The sequence below is a fragment of the Diospyros lotus genome, chromosome 15 (genome assembly GCF_014633365.1).
Source record: "Diospyros lotus cultivar Yz01 chromosome 15, ASM1463336v1, whole genome shotgun sequence".
In the NCBI taxonomy this organism is placed as follows: domain Eukaryota; kingdom Viridiplantae; phylum Streptophyta; class Magnoliopsida; order Ericales; family Ebenaceae; genus Diospyros; species Diospyros lotus.
Window position 1 is genome coordinate 29,812,906 of NC_068352.1, and position 14,767 is coordinate 29,827,672.

At 36.3% G+C, this 14,767-nt stretch overlaps 2 protein-coding genes across 4 annotated transcripts; one reads left to right on the forward strand and one right to left on the reverse strand.

Moving 5' to 3' along the window:
• Positions 1–3,782: 3,782 nt before the first annotated feature.
• LOC127791982 (WRKY transcription factor 1) lies at positions 3,783–9,365 on the forward strand. 2 transcript variants are annotated; one of them, XM_052322235.1, is made up of 5 exons: positions 3,783–3,955; positions 4,739–5,752; positions 5,837–6,017; positions 6,099–6,263; positions 8,827–9,365. In XM_052322235.1, exons 2-5 carry the CDS (start codon positions 4,870–4,872, stop codon positions 9,071–9,073), a joined length of 1,476 nt encoding a protein of 491 aa, XP_052178195.1. In that variant the 5' UTR covers positions 3,783–3,955; positions 4,739–4,869; the 3' UTR covers positions 9,074–9,365. The 2 variants fall into 2 exon arrangements, with proteins under 2 accessions (XP_052178195.1, XP_052178196.1); XM_052322236.1 differs by having other exon boundaries at positions 3,785–3,955; positions 5,837–6,005.
• A 515-nt stretch (positions 9,366–9,880) lies between these two features.
• LOC127791981 (scarecrow-like transcription factor PAT1) lies at positions 9,881–13,393 on the reverse strand. 2 transcript variants are annotated; one of them, XM_052322234.1, is made up of 2 exons: positions 13,275–13,393; positions 9,881–11,760 (listed from the first exon to the last, which is right to left on the reverse strand). In XM_052322234.1, exon 2 carries the CDS (start codon positions 11,685–11,687, stop codon positions 10,059–10,061), a length of 1,629 nt encoding a protein of 542 aa, XP_052178194.1. In that variant the 5' UTR covers positions 11,688–11,760; positions 13,275–13,393; the 3' UTR covers positions 9,881–10,058. The 2 variants fall into 2 exon arrangements, with proteins under 2 accessions (XP_052178194.1, XP_052178193.1); XM_052322233.1 differs by having other exon boundaries at positions 13,044–13,366.
• Between the last annotated feature and the right edge of the window lie 1,374 nt (positions 13,394–14,767).

Here is a 14,767-nt window from a genome sequence, read left to right on the forward strand (position 1 = left end):
TCTAATGATAAAAATTTTATCAGTTAGATATTAATTTATAATTTATTTTTATTAAAAAATAATATTTTTATAAATTTTATTTATATTATTCAGCAACATGTCTATTTTAATCTTTTTATTAAGTTCTAATAACTTATTAATTTTTTTAAATCAAACACATAACTATGTAAATAATAGTTTAAAACACATTTATTCAAATACATTATCAACTTACACGTTACTAAACTTTAAAACTTTACACATCTTTTTAAGTATGAAGGCATAAAAGCCATCTTAAAAAATAGTAAGTCATGTAACCTCTTAGTCATGCTTTGTATGTATTTATATATATGATATGATGTGGGGAAGGATCGGATTGGTTTAAGCTTCTAGCCTCAGGTCAGATTCATATAAATTATTATTTTTTTTTTTTAAGTTTTGAATTGTCAACTCGTATTTTTTTTAACTAGTTTACGTTCCTCACCCTCCAATTCAAATATGTTACCCCAAACTAAATCCATAATTTGGCCTAAATCCAAATTTTTTGAATTCATCCAATACCCAAACCCACCAGATTATTCTCATTCTTTTCTCTCTAATTTTCAATTCATACTATCTAAATTCCTAGATTCACTCTTTGTCTATCCCCCGCCCTATACATTTCGAGGAAAATGCTATTTGTACATAAGCTTTTGTATAAAATGCTTACAAAAATAATATATTGCGATATATTAACAACAAAATATCACGATATTTCGTGATATTTTGATCCTGTTCATCCCCTTCTCCCTTTCCCCCCTTCCCTTGCCGTTGCAACTTCGCCTCCGCCTATTCTTGCCGCCTCGCCTCGTCTCGTCGCGCCATCGCCTCGCCTCGTCGCTGCAACCTCTACCGCCTCGCCCGTCGCCTCTGTCGCCTCATCGCGTCGCCTTGCCGTCGCGTCTCGCCTCGCCTCGCCACTGTCGCTGGGGCCGACGGTGTGAGAAGGAGAGCGAGAGAGAGACAGAGGGAGAGAGAGATGCTGCATTTGGGGCATTAATTGCAAGGGCAAAATGGATATTTTGATTGCCCTGTAAATGTTTCTGTAACATTTGTTTTGTACAAATAGCATGACTCACATTTCAATGCATGCCCTATGCCCCCCCCCCCCCCTATCTCATCTAGTTTTTAAGTTTGCCATTGATGTGACCATGTAATTGAATGATACTCCTCCAGTCTTGAGACTAAAAGATGAAATCTCTCATCTCGGGAGTCCCGCAGTTTAGTCTCAAAATTTTTGTAAGGAGATTAAATCATAGAATTTAGCGACGGGTTTCGAATAGAAGACTAACACCGACTATATAGTGACTAAATTTAAGACTTTTTAGAACCAACGAGCATATAATTCCAACCGTCAAACTATAACCCTGGGGCAATACTCCCACCAGTCTAGTTGACCCAATAGAGTAGCACTAGTTAGGTCATTTTATAGTAAATTTTAATATTCAACATTTATTTGAACCAATCATTATGTGTCACAGCTTTGAAAAATCCCTGGGCTATCGTAGCAAGATTTCCATGTGGACCATCTAACACCGACGGGGTGGGGGTGCCAAATTTTTAAAGCAATTATTGAATCAATGTGAGAGTAAATTTTGAAAGCATAAAAGGGGTGGAAAAACAACAGATTGTTCTGTTTAATTATTACTCATTTTGTGCTTCATTCATGCACATCCAGCCACCCCAACAAAATCATATGTTTAAATATTTAATAATTATAACTATACGTAAATATATTACTATATGGTATAGCATACGCCTTGTTTTAATGTATTATTTTTTATTTTATACATTATATTTTATAAATTACATATTTTTGCTACTATTCCTTGGTAAGATTTTGAAAGACAATAAAAATCATTGGAAGTATATTATTTAATCACAAAAAATTGTGCTAAATAATCTAATGCGTGACTTTTAAATAACTTATAAAAAAATCTATAGATAATATTTTTTATTGCATTAATAAAATTTGTTTTTTTTTATTTTTTAAAAAAATTCAAATAATAGGCCATTTAGGCTGACCTTTATGGCACAACTTGCTATCTATGATGTGCGAAAACGTCTAAGGGACACCGTTTTGACGTTTCTGAAATGTTTTTATTTCTAAAACACCAAAAGAATCAAAAAATATTTTCTGGCCATTTCTTCAATTTCAAAAATATTTCGAGTCCGTTTCGTAATATTAAGTGTTGTGTCATGAGCAAAAGCTCATTAATAGACAAAAAACTCGAAAGTTCAAAATAATTTTTTTGGACTAAAAGGCATAAATTTTCCATATGTGAGAAGTTCTATACAAATTGGCAAACTAGATAACTCTAACATTCAAATTTTTTTCTAAGAAGATAAGTAATAATCCATAAACAAGTCTCTTGTAAATAATCCTATCTACAATAATTCTAATTCCAGATTAATTAAGGTTACTTCAAATTGCTCTCTAAATAAGTAGGCACTTATTATTGAAAATGAATGTCTCTAATATTGGTTTCAATACATTTTCATTATCGTCAATATTTGACTTAAGTATTGGAGTGTTTACACGGGAATCTACTCGCGCCTTTTGACTATTTTTTTTTTCCATAGATTTAGGTAGATTGATGACGACATTTACCGTCAAATAAATATATTGTTATATCTTAACAACAACATTAAAAAAATGTTGAAAACACCTTTTCGATTTGGAAACGTGTTTCAATCGATGAAGAGGTTAGAAACGGAATAAAAATTTCATCTCTCACTAAGTTATGGACAGATTTTTGTCTCTAACTCAATTTTTTAAAATTTATTATTTGTATTATATTTGATTATTTTTTAAAAAAAACATTTTTTATTTTTAATTAATAAATCATGGTTCATCGATAATAGAACTTATGTTTATTTTGTTTAGATATATTATAAAATTTATATTTATTTTTTGATTGAATAACTATTTTTTTATAATTTTTATATTAAAAATTATATTTACAAAAATACTCCAATATTTTATCTATACATTTCCTTATATTTTTTTTAAATAATATTTCTCTCTTTTCATTTTGTATCATATCTGTTTTTTATTTTTCGTTTTGTACAACCTAATCTGTTATACACTTCTACATAGGGTATTTTTTTTAAAATTATAATATAAAATATTAAACTAAATTTTAATATCAACATCACTAATTATATTTTTAAAAAATATTTTAGAATTTGAATTTAAAACAATAGAGTTAACTCTAGAGAAACTGAGAATCACATGTCTCTTATGTTTTTTGGGATAACGTAGAAGATTTATCACTCGTGTTTTAAAGTTTGGGGTATTATAAATATGTGTTCGATTATGTCTTTGTAATAAAATTATATAAATCGCTTATATCTACTTGAAAAGTTAAGTCAAAAAATTTTATTTTATGATAAATTTATTTATTTATCTAAGTTCGCGGTACAGATAAACTGCAAATTTTAAATGGTAGAATAATTGGGTCCAAAAATCGTATGTGTATGGTAGAAATTTATCGAATTTCTCACTTTACCAAAACAAAAATAAAAAACTGCCAATGTCTCACGAGATGGGAAGTCTTACCAAATCGCGAGCCTCAACTAACGCTTTCAACGTCACCCATGATCGAACCGTCGGCCACCCAATCCATCAACACTACCTGATCATCAATCCTCAAATCCGACGGCTCCCATTCACGGGTGCACGTACTCTCTTGTAGTGTCCCTTCGTCAGATCACACAAAATTCGCCAAATCATCTTCTCCACACACGCCACCAAAAGAAAGAAAACCCCCCTCCCCCCCCCCCCCCCCTCTCTCTCTCTGGCGTACGGTGCACTTGAGGATAGGTAATTCTGGCCTTGCTGACACTGAACGCACTTTCAGCTGCTCTCCGGCGGCTCCGACCGCAGCTCCGGCGTCATCGACGGCCCCGATCGTCCGGCGATTCGAGGAGGAAGGTGACTTTTTTTTTTTTTTTTTTTTTAATTGAAACTGGTAGTTGGGGTTTTGTGGTTTTAAGTTCTGCGTTACGTTTGATTTCAGTTTCTCCCTTTCCACGGTAAAGCGTTTGATGATCGTTTTCTACAGCCAGGGGTGTAATTGTGTGTCTTTTGATCCTGATCGATGTTCTTAGGATCTGAATTCCTCCTTTTTCTTCAGGCGTAATTCTTCTGCTAATCGTATTATCCTGTTTCCCACTCGAAGAAATTTTTTTACTTTTTGACTTGTTTGCTGAATTAAGAGTTGTTAGGAATTAGGAAAGTTTGTGTGTTGCAATTTTATTTTGTTTTATTTTATTTTACTCTATTCTTTTGCTGAGTCTTTGGTAATTTTTAGAACGATAATTCTGAGTGTTTATCACATAACAGAAGGAGTCTTTTCTTTTTGGCTCTTTCCATAACCAGAATAGCAAAATGATAGTTTGAGGCTTTATTCTGTCTCCTAGGGTAAATAATTCCTGGGAATGCATTTTTTGCCTTTTTCTGGGCTTGGGTTTGAGGATTTGCTTATTGCTTTGGATTTATTAACTTTGTGATATTGATAATCGGAGAATAGAAGGAACTATTCACGCGCTGTCTTAAAGGATATGCGACAACTTTACTACGAATTTTTGTTAGTTGTATAGTTAGTAGCTCCTGAATTATTTCCTGGAAGTTCTAGATTATCTCTTCTTCTGGTAGAAACTAGACTTTTACTTTCCTCTGGTGCTGTTTTTCTCTCCCACCCCACTTTCTCTGTAGATTGTTATCAACTGCTAGTGTGAATTTTCCGAGCAAGTTCGAGGTCAATCTGGCTTCAATAATTTCAACCATCTTCACAAGTTAAGAGAGTGAGTACTGAATCTACCTTTGACGGCTCCCTCTTTACTTCCATGGTTATTTTGGGGGAAGCTGTCCAAGATGACGTTGCTTCTGATAAAGCACAGCAAAGAGAGAGCCCCAACTCTGGAAGCCACGAGTCAGAGTCACAATGCAATCAAGAAGGAAATACTCATGCTGTATTGCCTGAGAAAGAATCAGGTGAATTGCAGAACGCTCAGGACACTAAAATTGAGTTTTCTGCATCACAATGCACTGAAGAGGGAATAACTCCCTGTATAGAAACTGAGAAAGTATTGGACAATGTTCAAGAAAGACAGAGCTCTTCTAGTACTTCTAGGGATCAGGCATCCCAATCCAGTCAAGAAGGGACCCATCCATCTGTAGAACAGAGAGAGATTCCTGATAGTACAAGTAGGGATCACGCATCCAAAACCAATCAAGATGGAAACTCTCCCTCTATAATATCTGATCAGTTACGGGATGATTTACAGCAGAGACCGATATCGGATACTGGATCGTGTGCACTACAGTCTAATCACGAAGGTAAAAGCCCTTCTCAAATGCCCAAGAAAGTGCCAGACAATTTACAGCTTACACAAAGCCTTAAAACTGGGCCTCACAAGTTACAACGGGATCAAGAAGGAAGGACTCCCTCCAGAATACCTGATAAAGCATCACACGATGGATATAACTGGAGGAAATATGGGCAGAAGCTTGTTAAAGGAAATGAATTTATCCGGAGCTATTACAGATGTACACATCCTAATTGCCCAGCAAAAAGGCGGGTGGAACGCTCCCAAGGTGGGGTGATTGTGGATAATATTTACTTGGGTAAGCATGAACATCCTAAACCTCAAGCTAGTCCCCAAATAGCTGTTGGGCTTCTACCACCCATCCCAACAAGAGCAGAAGAACCTTTGGCTATTGAAGAGGGTAAGATAAATTTCATTGCTGATTTTTTTATTTGAAATTCACTAAATCATTTGACTGACATACTTGGTCACTTCTTATTTGAAGATAAATTATCAAGTCCACATGGTTCGACATCTCATCAAACTGAACCTATGGAAACCCCTGAACCTCCTATCATCACTCCAACTGATGATACAGTGGAATGTGCGACTTCACAATCTAATAGATTAAGAGATGAGGTTCATGATAGTGGCAATTCAGAATCAAAGAAACAGTATGCCAAAACGCAAGCTTTTGAATTTTGTCTCTGTTGTTACTTCCATGGAATCTTTTATCAGTTTGAATAAAATGGCAATGATTGCTACAGGAAGAGAGAGATTTGTATCATTGACAAGACTCCAGAAGAGAAGCCAACTGTTGATCCAAGGGTGGTTGTTCAAACTGTTGGGGATGGTGAGGTTGATATAGTGAATGATGGCTACCGCTGGCGCAAATATGGACAGAAACTAGTTAAGGGCAATCCGAACCCAAGGTATAGTTACTCAGTTTCTCTAAATTTATGCTTAAATGTCTTATCTGTACCTGTATTACATTTTCTTCTAATTGTTTTTATGCACTCTCTCTTCATTAAGTGTTGCATTTATCATAATTTTACAAGATTCAGACAGTTTTGTTCCTCAAAAGTGTAAGAGATCTCATGATTTTCACCCAATATTCCTAATTTCTTTGCTTAATTTCATGGCCTAACCTTCCTCAAGGAGGTGTCGGTAAATTACTGGCTCATGCTTACTTTTGTATGTTTAGAGTTGGTCCATGTCTCTTGGTGGTTTGGCGATCAACCGCAGTGAACACTCATAATGGGCATTTTAACTAATTCAATCCAATGTTTCCAATTTTACAACCCATCCGTCAGAGCTAGATGCTATTGGTGCCGAGAATTCTTTTACTTTTAGCAGTTCGTGAATTTTAGAGTTTTTATGTTTATGGTCTAAAAATATTGTCAAATCAAGTTTGGTTTCTCAAAGTTGGAGTTTTATATTCCTTTTGTGCCTGTAGGCCCAAAAAGAACTAGTTTAAATAGCAACTTTAGTAGACCTTCTGAGGTAGCAACTGTTCTTATAAAAAAAGTGAAAATCCTTTAACATGGTTGGAGCATGTATAGCAAAAAGTAAGTGCCCTAATTAGAAATAATAACCTATCTGAATTGAGGTTAATGCCAAGGAGCCAGGGAGGTCAAAATTAACTTGGCGTAAAAAAATAAGAAAGACAGTATTTATGTAGAATGGTGAATATGATTCATCCAGCATACTCCAACTTGTTGGGAAATTTTTTAGTTGAGGCAAGTTAAATAAGCATTCTAAAATTTGCTTGATCATAGTTATGGACCCTGTGCTGGCAGTTTCTGCTATTTGTACAATGTGTGTGGGCACCATAGAGTTAAATATACCAACTTATATTCATTCATAAATATATGTACTCAAAAAATTGATATAATGCTGAAAAATAGTACAACAGTAATTATACTAGCTATTGTACATCACAATATTAAAACTTGACAAATCTAATCATTTTGAACAGATGCATATTTCTTTATTGTAATAAATGTCCACACGGTAAATAGTGCTGTTCAAGTTTTCAATTTGATATCAAATATATGGTAATGATAAAGTAATTGAAATTAAGTTTAACCTAATAAGATGTAGAAAAACCTTTCCCTGGTCAGATGACTGTCTGTTGTAGTTGGATACTCACTCAGGAGAGAATAATGATTAGGTAAATATGTCAAACAAGCTGGTTTGAATTGACAGATATATGTATGTAGTTTGTATTGGTGGGCTGATTCATTTTTTGATGCTCCTGTGTAGATTATATATCCAACAAAAGTACTATAATCCCAGAGGAGGGAAAGAGAACTGTTAAGTGGAATTAGGATCTGTATATATATCTAGGTTGATTAATTATTATGTTCTCACAATTAGTAGCTCCTGTGTATGTATATGAATGCAATGATTGAGCACTTGGCATTTGCATGGGGTGTGTGTGTGTGAGAGAGAGAGAGAGAGAGGGAGAGGTGCATGAAGTTTGAGCAGCTTGATTGTCTCTTGACTTCAACTGGAGGCTGTAGTCTCTTGACTTCATGGATACGGACACAGAAAGTGATACAACATGGAAAGCCTGAGCGGCAGGAACACATGAACACATATACATCTATATATTTTATATGCATTGGGTCACCAAGTTTAAAAAATTAATGAATCCGGAGGGTGGACTGATGGATACAAAATTGATTTCCTACTTATTCGTTTGAACTTGTAAACCTGTGAACCACGATGGGCACTTAAAACCAGATGGACATGGGACTGCTCTGGACCTGTCTCTTATCTGGAGTCTACTCTGGAAATATATATTCTGCTTTTCACTTTGTTTGATTGGGCCATTGGACTGTCCGAACATTTTGGCTGCATGTGGTCTGATAACCATTACAAATAGACTACCAAGGTTGCCCTTTTAGCTTTTTGGTGAATATTTTTTCTCCTGCAATTTCATTTCATTGGTTTTTGTTTTCATCTCTTCACTTGTTCTTTCATGGCTTGTGACACTCATGTTTCTTTTTGTGTGTTTATACAAGTTTATCATCTTTAAGGCCAATACTTATGGAGATCTTGCGAATTCCTCCTTTTTTGTGCTAAATCTATTTGAGGGTTCTATTTTATGATATCTAAGTATAGTACCTTAGTTCTGTAACATTTTTTTGTTGACTTTGGCCTCGCTAGCTCAGTGTCTAAAAGTTAAATCCATCATTCTGCTCCTTCAGTGCTGACAATCTATTTATCATTTTTGCTACGTTCATATTTCATCTTGTGTATGAACTAAGGGTCTGGAGTTCAATTTGATTGGTATGGATGTTATTCAAAAGTTAATATTAGTTTCAATGGTCGTGTCATTGAGAATTTGGATCCCTGTAGTCAGACCAGTCATATGACTCTAACCAGATGTCTCCTTATTTTTAATTTATTCAGAAAAAGTCGGTATTCAGTTAATTTCACAATAAGAATTGGACTTATGTGTCAAATTTATCTCTGCTTGTGATGTAGGAGTTACTACAGGTGCTCAAATGCTGGTTGCCCAGCAAAAAAACATGTGGAGAGGGCATCCTATAATCCAAAATCAGTTATTACCACGTATGGAGGACAGCACGACCATGACATGCCCCCTGCTAGAACTGTTACCCCTAACACCACAGGAGCCAGTACTAATATAACAGCCCACAAAGCTGAGTCAGAATCTAGACCTGAGGAAAAGAGTGCAGTTGTACTCGACATGGCAGTTCACGCAAACTGAGCAACAAGCAAGTGATCAGGAATTGTCTAAGCTCAACTTGGATTCTGATTGCTGTTGAAGTAGCATGAGCAGGCTCTTAACAATGGTGGATTATTGACCCGAGTTTGTTGGCATGCATATAGGGAATGCATTCTTCTTCTTCTTCTTCGCCTTGTGTTTTTATTTACTCTCTATTTTTCGGGGATGGTTTACCCCTAGAACTCTGATTTGAGCCATGTCTCTAATTGGTAACAAGTGGGAGTCCTATAGGCTGTAAAATTATTTCAAGAAAATAAAATGTAGTAGTTGCATATATGCGTGTGTGTGTGTGTGTGTTGATTGTGGAAGCTCCTTAAGCCGTTTCTTTTAACTGCAATTTTCGAATAAGAAACCTCATATTATGATCAGCTGATATTTTCGTTTGGCAAATCTTTCCACAACATCGTCCAAGATTTCGAATGGCTTCCTCTTGAGAATCTTTAAGCTGTGAAAGGCATTTTGTTGTTTGTGTTATCAGGCTTGATGGAGATTGTCTGCAAATTGTTATTAGAAGCTACTCATGCCCCCAAGGTGGTAGCCCAACAGAAGTTACGGCCGAACAAGGGCTAGACTATTCTCTTGGGCAGTCACCCACAATGTTTAGAAGGGATTTGTAGTTGCTTGTCGTGTTTTAAAAGAGATTTTTAAGGATGAAAGGACCCATAATGCCTACTAGTATTACCGATGCAAATGGTTCCTTTGATCGTAAGTCAATGTCGTATGACTCATATCTATGCTCATCCAAGGTTCAAGAACTGCAATATCCATGGTTATTGGACAAGCCCAAGATTAGGAGCTCTTGAAAATGAGAAGACAGAACCAGCTAGAACAAGGTAAAAGAGAATGGTCTCAATGAAACTAGCAGTCAGTTGGATGGAAAGAAGTTGTACACTTGAGGGGAACCTATTCTTTTCAACTATTAGAAGCTAAAACAGATGAAGCACTCTCTCTCTCTCTCTCTCTCTCCTTACTTCCATGCACAAGAAGCGATCAAATCTCTGTTCATCCAGCCAAGATAGAGGGCTCCATCCCTCTCTTCAAGCCTGTATCCATCACTATAGTTCTTGAGCAGTGTTTTAATGGTGGCATTAATCAAAGAGCTCAGAGGGTAAGGAGTAAACCCTGCCATTTTGAACCTCGACTTCCACTTGCCAAGCGGTTCATTCCGCTCTACTCTCTCGGTCCCCTCGCAGGCTATGACGTTCACAACATCTCTTGCCAGGCAGTGCTGCTCAACGTTGATTCGCTCCTTGTATTCCCTTGGGAGCGTCACGTCGATTGACTCGAACATGGCTGTATAGTAGTCGAGTGCTTCCAGAAATCGCGGGAAGAATGGAGCAGTGTTGGTGTTGGATTCTTGCTCAACAAGGGTCACCACATTGGGGGAGAGGCCTTTCACGAGCCTCAACAGCCGGTCCCTATCATTTCGAGTACTCACGCTCTCATCGGGCATGCGGTGCAGCATGAACGCGAAATTCACAGCAAGAGCCTCCTCTGGTCGAATCCCAAGATTCTCCGGCCTAATATCTCCTCCAGACATGGCTGCACCATGGAACTCGAACGGCACCTTAAATGATTCGGCAAGCCTTGATAGCCTCTTCCCCACAATGTCAAGGCCCCCTCCACGAGCATAAGCTGATGTGGAGTCGTCTATACCTGTAATGCGGATGTGAGGCGGCCCACCAGGCCTGGCGGCAAAAGCCTGGATCAGAGTCACCCACTGAGCCCCCTGAGCGATTTGGAAGTCGATTATGTGAACCCTCTTTTGATCCTTCATTGCTTCTGCAATAGCACCATTTGCAGACATGTACCCAAACTTAAAGTAGGGGCAAACCTCATAAAGAATGTGCATGTAGGATAGAAGCTCGGCACTGGCTGGTACTTTGCACGTCAAGGTTTTGTAAATCAAACTCCCCGAGGATGCCAATCTTGCAACCAGTCCTTCCAGCATGTATGCTCCCAAACGTTGAATCGGTTCACCGGACACCGACACCATCTGGCGCAGATCAGCTATCAGCCCTTGTGTGGTATACAGGTCATTTTCTGATACTGCTTTTGCGCACGCAACCAGAGCCTGTCTCAAGTCCCGTCTCGGGATTTCTTCCATCGTTTGTCTCCAGCTCTCCATCTCCATTGAGGCTACACCTCCCTGCAAGGTACTATCATAACTGTCAAATAAATCAGAATCAGGTCCCAGCATTACAGTTTCCAGTTCCCGCAGCTTATGCTTAAGTTCATTGACATCTTCAGTTATGCAGGAACCGCTTTTTGGGGAGCCGTAGTTGTTGTCGGGAGAGTAGTGCCCTAGTTCTGGAGGGTATGACTGACACTCTTGCTGCGACATGGGGCTTTCACCGGCTGAGAAACTGAAAGTCGAGGGTGAATTGTGGACAGTGTAACAGCCAGTTGCTGAAGATGACTCCAGGGTCCGATACTTTTCCCGGGAAGTCTGCAAGGAGAAGTTACTCCCCTGGCTGCTGTTACCATGGCTGAACTGGGGGCCCAAGTCTTGAAAATAGGGATCAACCTCTTGCACCAGCTTATAATATAATGTATCAGACATGATCGATCTTATACGATTTTGTGAAGCTTGCATCAAAGGTATATCGGCAGGCAGGCCCTAATACCAGTCAGGATTGCTTGGAACTCTTTTCTTGAGGAGTTGCTACCTGAAATCAACATGGAGACAAAAATCAAATTTTCTGTTTTACATCTTTTAAATCGAAGGATGAACTTTCAATCCATAAGATGGCAAATCTAGTTCCCTGCCCTCGAACCAATTTCAATTGGAACCAAGAGGGTTGGTATAGAAACCTACATATGCTCTTGATGCAAAAATGTGACAGCCCAGACAAGTATTATGCTATCAATATTACATCATTAAACCATCTTCCACTCTCCTTCAATTTTGTTGCTTGAAACTTGAAATACAACAATTTCTCTCAAGTAGTTTAACCGAGCGACTGGACATGCAAATTCAGGACACCAACAACAACAATACATCAAGCTTTCATCCCATTACATGGGATCGGTTACGCAATTCTAGATTTCCAATAGTTTTTATCTACGGTGTAATCTTAAACTCAAATGGGAGATCTAGAGCAATAAAACAAGAAATCGAGAAAGAATTCACTCTTAGACTAATCTGCAGAATTAATTTGATTAAGATAGTGCTGCAATTCCTGGTGAGAAGGAAAGAACATCGGGGGAAGAAAAGAAAAACAAAAACTGAGCTTGGCATTGGAAATGAGTCTTCAAAGGGTTTGAAGTGGAGATTACAACAACAAATTGATGAACTGAAACTCAAGTGTTCCTCTTAGTGACAGTAAACACTTTCCTTTTCCTTTCTGCAATCGCCACTGGCAGAAGCTCAATCTGTCACGGTGTCTAATTTTGGAAAGAGATAAGAACCACCTAGCTAACATGTTTTCTCAATTACAGTACCAAAACGATAATCTTTCAAAGAGCTGATTTCAGGAATTTTTGCAGCAAAACCTTACAGACCACAACTTCAATTGGTAATTTCGGTCTTCTTACTGCAAAGACAAACAATTTTGAGATCATCTAATAGATTGGAAGGAGTAATTTTGGGTTTTCAACAGGAATTGGGCATGTTCCTCACAGGGAATAACGAAGAATTTTGATATTGTTGTTGTAAACACACAACAATATTAGTCTCTGTCAGAAACAGAAAGAAGAGGGCTTCAAAAACAATAAAATATATCAGATAAAATAGCATACAGAATTCACATCTACAAATCCCACCATCACAGTCTGATTTTTATATCCAGGAACACTTCAAAAAAATAAAAAACCAACAGCATATCAACAACAAGAACAACAAGAGAGAAGACGGATGGAAAACAGAGACTCAGATTAACAAGTTCTCAAATATATATAGATATATATATATATAGAGAGAGAGAGAGAGAGAGAGGAAAAATATCCTCACCATTCACAGATCAACAGGGTACCCATTTTCAAGAAGTTGATATCATCCTAGAAATTAAAGGGCACAGGTCACTTTTCCCAAGAAAGTTCAGAATTGATGCCAGGATTCTAAACATCAAAGAAACAGAGTCTTCAAGGAGCATCCGGAGAACAACCTCAGAGCCTTGAGAATAATTTATTTCCAGTTTCCAAATATTATCAAATCAATTTTGGGGTTATCTGACTTGCTCACCTACTTGAAGAATCTCAACTTTTCTTAATTTCCTTCCAGACCAGAGAGAGACAGACAAAAGAGAGAGAATGAGTGTTGCAGAGTCCTCTGTGCAAGACAAGCCTCTGCATTATAATGGGTTTGGATTAGCCAAACGCCCTTCAATTTTCCCCAAAATTATATTCTGCCACTGAGAATCATGTCAGAAGGTCAAGCTTTTTGGTTTTTTTTTTAAAATTTAATTTGAGCACTAAATGTCTTGCATTAATTGTACTGTTCATTTATTATGAGATGCAGTCAAAAGTTCATCACAGTGCCCCTTCAATTGGGTAACCATGAATATGGATTTTTTTATTTTTCATTGCTTCTAAACTCAATAAAAAAAAATGAAATTCTGCTAGATAACTAAATAACTATGAATTTTAAATAAGTATTGTAATTAAACAGTCATATCATATCAAAGTTGATAGCTTGCTATGAAGAGTATAGAGGGATAGAATTATTATTGCAATTTGGAATGCCCTTTGTGTGAAAGAATAGAGGAGTAGGGTTATCGATTATTAGACTATTTAGAATTTTTTTTTTGGGCTAATCATTAATGAACCTATTTTGATTTTTTTTCTTTTTATGAAATGAACCCTTTCTGATCTGGTGAGTCACTAATATTAATATCCTAGTTAAATAAAAAGATAATTTTTTTTTTATAAAATATCATGTTATAAAAATAAATTATTATTATAGTTTTTAATCATTTTTTAAAAAATATATATATATTCCTTAAAGCATTATAGAGGTTAGCTAAAGAGAATCAAATAAGCGCATAGATTTTTATGTGATAGGTTTTGCAGGCATTATTCCTAGCCAATAGGCTTCTTAGGTTGCTAACAATATTAATTAATTTAGTTAGTATAAATCTCATTTTTTTTATAATTTATTATGGAGTTTCAATTTTATTAATTCACTTCGCAATCTTTAGACAAGAATACATGAAAGTCTAGAATTTATGTAGCCGACCTCACATAGTAAAATAAAAAAGTAGATATATTATTATTGTTGTTGTTGTACCTCTTAATCTTTAATATCTATTTAATATTATGTCTCTATTTAAAATTTCATTAATCTTAATAATTTTTTAATAGAAAGATTAATAATTATCATATATAAAAATTACGAATCATTTATGAAAAGAAAAAACAAATTACGAGTCTCTTAAAAGGGTATCTATCACTTGAGATTTTCCTTAAAGGGGTATCCATGAACATTTGTTTATATAGCATTTTTCTATTTCATTCATTTTCGTTGTCCTTTTCAAATAAAGAGAAATATTTTTCATTGCTTTTCATCTCGTATTCTTTTATATGAGAAGCAAATATTTTATATTCTATTTCACTAATTTTAGGTAAGGTCAGTTAGATATTCAAAGTTATTATCTTGGAGTTTTTGGGCTTGATTATTTTGAATAACGTTGGGTTTGAATTCTCTACAAATAAAGGGAGTCAAGATAATAATGCAAT

Bases quoted from the DNA above. Each gene is read 5' to 3' on its own strand.
- LOC127791982 (XM_052322235.1), top strand. From the start codon at position 4,870: ATGGTTATTTTGGGGGAAGCTGTCCAAGATGACGTTGCTTCTGATAAA. The intron at 5,753-5,836 runs GTAAGATAAATT...TCTTATTTGAAG, and splicing joins ACCTTTGGCTATTGAAGAGG to ATAAATTATCAAGTCCACAT. The intron at 6,264-8,826 runs GTATAGTTACTC...CTTGTGATGTAG, and splicing joins AAGGGCAATCCGAACCCAAG to GAGTTACTACAGGTGCTCAA.
- LOC127791981 (XM_052322234.1), bottom strand. From the start codon at position 11,687: ATGCAAGCTTCACAAAATCGTATAAGATCGATCATGTCTGATACATTA.